General features: G+C 37.3%; 1 protein-coding gene across 1 annotated transcript in view; it reads right to left on the reverse strand.

Moving 5' to 3' along the window:
- Positions 1–1,967: 1,967 nt before the first annotated feature.
- Positions 1,968–6,607, reverse strand: part of LOC138042648 (RNA polymerase-associated protein LEO1-like) — a 13,250-nt gene continuing 8,610 nt past the window's right edge. Inside the window, exons 5-7 of the mRNA XM_068888598.1 lie at positions 6,407–6,592; positions 5,969–6,155; positions 1,968–2,750 (exon numbers count right to left, since the gene is read on the reverse strand). Coding sequence (XP_068744699.1) covers positions 2,524–2,750; positions 5,969–6,155; positions 6,407–6,592 — 600 coding nt within the window. The 3' untranslated portion in view covers positions 1,968–2,523. The remainder of the gene's footprint in view (positions 2,751–5,968; positions 6,156–6,406; positions 6,593–6,607) is intronic.

Here is a 6,607-nt window from a genome sequence, read left to right on the forward strand (position 1 = left end):
AGGTGAAGTGTTGTATCAGAGTGAGTTTCGCATACATGGCGACTTGTACATAATTATTGGTACAACATTTCCAGACAAGTTTGTCATAGTTCTCCTTACCATGATACCAGATTCGAAATCTTATAGTGATGTAAGTTTGTTCTTTCCTCCCGAATTGTATGTTATGAACTAAGCCGGAATCACATAAAGGCTTACAGGGATAACTGAGATGAACTCTCAGAGAAATTAAATTCTCATAGGAGTGTTGCCCGTAAAATCTGTTTTCACCTTGAATCCATTTTTACAAGGTTAAATTGGGGATCCTCATTTTACCTAGGTTGAATACGCACTCAGATAAATTGAAGAAACATTTTTGGAGCCTAAATTAAGCCTTAGGAAAAATTACCATCAGGTTAGGATTGCTTTTGGTTATTATTCATGAATATCAATATTGACTTATTATAGAAAAGTAAATAATGAAAAGAACTGTGTTGGGTTGAGCATGTCCATGGTTGTAATGTAGTGGTGAAGACCTGGAGGGTCCAAGTTTGAGTACTGGTAAGTTCACAGTACAGTTCTTTGTCCCCTTTTTATGTTGTAATGTTGAGACTGAATAGATAAGTGTGCAAATACAGAAACTGATAAGATGATATGAAACATTAACATGTGTTAGACAGAGCTTGAGGAAAGCGATAGGTGTTGCCAATCCTTTCTGTGGGGTTGATAGCTACTTTAAACTAGGTAGAGTGCACATTCAAGCCAGGTAAAATGAGCATAGCCAATTTAACCTAGGCAAAAACAGATTCAACCTGACAACAGATTTTACTGGGAACACATACACCCCCATAAAGAAGTGAAACTTCAAAATGTACTGCCCTTAAAATATAAATAAAGACAAAAGAATAGGTGTTGAGACTCAGCCAATGACCCTAAAATTTGGAAATTAAGGTGGCTTGCCATATCTTATGCTACGTGAAAATAATTTATTGGAAGGGCCCTGTTAAGTGAAATCAAGGACGGTAATGTGTCAGTGAAATAGCTGGTTATCCCTTCAGACATATACCGGTATGCAGATTTTCTGAAAGGCTGTTCAGGTAAGGAGCTTATTTTGGGCAAGAAGTGCTTGGGTATTCTATTTAATTGCCTGAGACAGCTGTGTTGTGCATACAGAAACTAAGAGCATTGGGGTTGTGTGATTTGCACTACAGCTTTGATTTTGTAGTGCTGTGCCAAATAAAACTGCTCTTTTTTAGTAAGGCCATAATAATTATACCAACATCAATTAACAAGAAATTGAAGTTCCATCTTAAAATGATATGTTAGCCCTAAATCTTGCAATTCTTTAAGTCATATTTTGTATTTAAAAAAACCATTAGCATTATCTATGCCATTCAGAAAGAAAATATTTAGAAAGGAAGAAAGAAAAGGTTTACCAATGTGTGTTCGTAATGAAAGCGTAACAACGTAATTGTTTAAAATGATGTAAAAGGAAAGGAAAGGAACTTTATTTAAGTGTCAAGTCATTCTAGCGCTGGAGCACTAAATGGGAACACTGTGAACTGAAATTAATAGTCAACGTAAATCAAATCAAATGTTGGTTTTTGAGACCAGGGGAAAACCGTAGTAACCGCAGAAAAACCTCTCAGTGCAAAGAGGAGAACCAACAAACTCAGCCATCATACGACACAGAGTCTGGAATCGAACCCGGGCCACATTAGTGGGAGGCGAGTGCTCTCACCACTGCACCCTGTACTGACTCTATGAGAACAAGTGGATACTTTTCACTTGCTTTGGCACAAAAACATTGGCCAATTTGCCAAACAAGCATTTCAAAGTACCCTGAGGACCAGGAACAAGCTGAATCTTCCATCAGAGATTTTGCTATCTTGATTTGTTGTGAAATGAAACATCCTGGATGTTATAGATGTTGGATGTTCTACAGTAAGATGATCTTTCTCACTCTACATTTAACACAGCTGCACCATAGATAAGGAATTTTCACAGACTTTTTAATGTGTTAAAATGCACCTGGTGTCAAGATATGTTTGCTTGCATAAATTTCCCAAGCAGGTGAAAATTATTTTGCCCTTTCTCCTCAAGACTTTCTTTAAAAAATAAACCATAAGAAAGAAATAGACACAGGTGATCATAGGCCTCAAACTGTTATTTTACACCTTTCTGACAATATTAAAACTAACTAAGAATTAAAGTATTTTAAGTTCCAAATTAAAGATGCTTCGTGTATTGCTGATATGTCTGAATGAGGGTCAACACCAGTCATGATCAATGCAATTTTGGTACCCAGTTAAGAGCCTTTGCCAAAGTTCATGGATGAATGTACAAATGTGCAAAATGATGTTTCAACTCAAAGTAACATCACTTGTTACACCAGTACACCAGATGGCAGAAACAAAACTGAGTTATTTTCCTGCCCTTGTGATCAAGACTTGCAACCTTCTTTAGAGTTGATTGACTTCTAGACTCTTGCTTCAAATCCATAAATATCTCACACCAAAATGTTTGGTTGAATTTGCATTGTAAGTACTAATCACTTTCTTCATCACTTTCTACAATCTGTCGAATCTTTTTCTTCTTTCTCTGTGACCCTCCTTCATCGACACTTGTCCTCTTTCCGCTTTCACTACCATCTTCCTCTGATTCAATGCCTTCCTTCGCATTCAGCAGTCTCTTCTTATCTTCTTCATCTTCATCACTTTCCAATCCTCCACTACCTTCACTTTCTTCTGCTTCTTCGGACTCACTACCAAAACCTATGAGATAGAGATTGTATTTGTTTTCATCAAAAAATAGGTTATCTCATAAATTAATTGCCATAATTAGGTAGGTAAAGCAAACACAGATAAATATTACAGAAAATATGGACATTCCTAAACAAAACAGCGAAACAAAGCACCAAAACACCATGTATGATCCCACCATACATTGAATACTAACTGACAAAGGTTGGATTTGAGATTAAATATTGTTTTAGGCCTAATTGTTCCTAATCTCGGTCTTAATCTGAATCCTAATTAATCTCAATCTCAGTGAATTAGGAGCAATAACGTTTTAGGCCAAATTACGCCTAAAACAATATTTAATCTCAAATCCAACCTTTGTTGGTTAGTATTCACTGTATGGTGGGGTCATACATGGTGTTTTGTTGCTTCGTTTCGGTGTTTCGTGGTTTAGTAATGCCCAGAAAATGTTAACTCAACCTACTCTACCAAGTCCCTACGTCGTCATTATGAAGAGTACATACAGCAAGGAAGGTGATAGTAATACTGCAATTCATGTAGTTAACAACTTTATAGAATGGTCAATCAATAATGGTATTAAATGTAATTTCTCTAAATGTAAAGAAATGGCTTTTCGAAAGAAAGGCTACAATAATGTACTAGAGGCAGTACATAATATCCCGCAACATCCAGAACTATGTATCTTAGGGGTTACATTTGAGGAAATTGTAGGTTCTCTATTCATGTCAAGAATAAGTCGGCTGCAGCTAATAAATGTCTATACACTCTAAGAACTCTACGGAAGGAAGGGTATTGCCAAGCGGAGTTGGATAACTTATTCAGCACTTTACTTTTGCCTAAGCTTATGTACAGAATATCTGTATACGGTTCATCTCCACCAGAACTTAATACCATACAAAGTTTCCTTGTTCGTTGTCATAAACGAAGATATATGCCCTCTCCTGTTTCCATTATTAATTGCTTAGAAAAGTCCGATAAAGTTATTTTCAAGAAATTAAGCAAGTGGGAAGGTCATCCTTTAGATCACTCCCTTCCTAGGATTAACCCTGCCTACCCTTAAGGTGAGACAAGTCAAGCCTACATTTCCGATTTGTAATACTGAGCGTTTTAAAAATGCTTTTATTAACAGACTTAGATTTCATTACAGTTTAGCTATTAGTAAATAATGTATATTTTGCGCTTTTTTTTAAGTATTTAATAGTTACCGGTATAACCAATGTAACACTTGATATGTATTTTATAAAGACTGCTACTACCACTACCACTACCACTACCACTACCACTACCACTACCACTACCACTACCACTACCACTACCACTACCACTACCACCACCACCACCACCACCACCACCACCACCACCACCACTACTACTACTACTACTACTACTACTACTACTACTACTACTACTACTACTACTACCACTACTACTACTACCACTACTACTACTACTACTACTACTACTACTACTACTACTACTACTACTACTACTACTACTACCACTACTACTACTACCACTACTACCACTACCACTACTACTACTACCACTACTACTACTACCACTACTACTACTACCACTACTACTACTACCACTACTACTACTACCACTACTACTACTACCACTACTACTACTACTACTACTACTACTACTACTACTACTACTACTACTACTACTACTACTACTACTACTACTACTACTACTACTACTACTACTACTACCACTACTACTACTACTACTACTACTACTACTACTACTACCACTACTACTACTACCACTACTACTACTACTACTACTACTACTACTACTACTACTACTACTACTACTACTACTACTACTACTACTACTACTACTACTACTACTACCACTACTACTACTACCACTACTACTACTACCACTACTACTACTACTACTACTACTACTACTACTACTACTACTACTACTACTACTACTACTACTACTACTACTACTACTACTACTACTACTACTACTACCACTACCACTACCACTACCACTACCACTACCACTACCACTACCACTACCACTACTACTACTACTACTACTACTACTACTACTACTACTACTACTACTACTACTACTACTACTACTACTACTACTACTACTACTACTACTACTACTACTACCACTACTACTACTACCACTACTACCACTACTACCACTGATCCAAGGCAAGGTTATTCCCAACAGTATGCCACTGGTACCCATTTATACACATGCATGGAGAAAGATGGTATGAGGAAAGCTTTTTGCCTAAGGAAACAACACATTGACAGAGATAGATCTCGAACCAGAGACCCTGGGGGGGTGGGTGTCTGGTGCACTGACCACTACACGACCATGCCCCAAGGAAAGGGCACATGCACAAATTTACTTCTGTCAAGTACATGTAACTATGTGGTCAGAGAACTTTATTCACATCACAGCTCTAGGCCAGCTTTTCTCTCCCTGTTAAGTAAAGGTAAACTAAGCATTGCTTTCATTAAGATCAGATGTTCTTTCAGCTGGTATTAACAGATCTTAATGCTCTTCCTTGCACCCATCTCCACTCCCCTTTGTCAGTGCTCTGTTCAAGTCACTGAAGAATAAATTGAGGATCTCTAGCTCATCATATTTGCCAGTGATCCCACTTTGGGGTATTCCCAGAGTAAAAACTTGGCAACTATCCTTGCTATTCTTGTTAATTGATTATTTGCTAACTGATCCACGCCACTGAATTTGAGATTATACCTGAGGTTTGTACCTTAATCCACCTAATTAATAGAATTCTTCAAGGACACAAAAATCATTATCTCCTTGAAGTACTGCTACTTGCCTTCCCTTCCTCGCCAATTACATGTAGATCTGTGGGCCACATCTGTGATGTGAGTAGATAATTATTACACCTTGCTAGTTACATACATAGATAGAGACTTTTCTTGGAATATCCACATTGAGTGCACTGTCAAAAAGACACATGAATGCCCTGGCAGCCTATGCTTTAAGAGTCCATGGAAGGCAAGGGTTTGCCAAGTTAAATTAAACTTGTTTGCATCTACTGCTCATTAGTACTGTCAGTTTTGAAATATATTATGTAACTGAATCTATTTAGTATCAAATCTTAAACCTAACCATTCTTCTTCTTGTCACAAATAATATGGTTGTAGATGTGGAAAAAAAGTTAGACATAAAACCACTCAGGCTAAGATGTACACATGCAGTGACTTCTAACAAACCTTCAGCCAGTTTTTTCTTGTATTTATTCTTAATGGCCAATAAACTCTGTTCCAGATCCTCCCCATCATCCTCATATCTGTCAGGTTCCAAAAAGCTGGCACTCAGGCCCTTCGCATGGCTTCTCTCTCGCATTCTACGCTGCTGGTTTTCACGGCGTAACTGTGTTCTGAGTCTTTCATCTTCTTTCTATTAACAGTATCAATGAAGATGATATACTGGTAAATTAAGTACTCGAACAAATACAAAATAACATCATCCATTGATAAAAATGTTATTATTTTGAACAGCTCTCAAAAAGGTATTCTTTTGATTGCAAGGTGTTAACAGCAAAGTAAGCAATAATGAGTGATTCTACCTCCTTGACATCAGAAAAGAAAAAGCTTGACTGTTTTGCTTCATACAGACCAAATTACACAATAATTCTGTTGAACCTTCACCTTAATAAGTTCAGATCTCTGTGCTTCAGGATCCATGCCAGCAGCTGGGAGCATTTTAATCTTTTGTGTTTTTGAAGCACGGTCAGCAATTGACAAAGTCATCTTCCTGTGTGTCTGACTGGCAGTGGAATGAGGTCTAAATGTAAGTTTTTCTTTGAAGATGGATTGTGCTTGTAAACCAGTACCCTTAAATAATTAAGC

This window comes from Montipora capricornis, chromosome 1, assembly GCF_036669925.1.
Source record: "Montipora capricornis isolate CH-2021 chromosome 1, ASM3666992v2, whole genome shotgun sequence".
NCBI lineage: Eukaryota > Metazoa > Cnidaria > Anthozoa > Scleractinia > Acroporidae > Montipora > Montipora capricornis.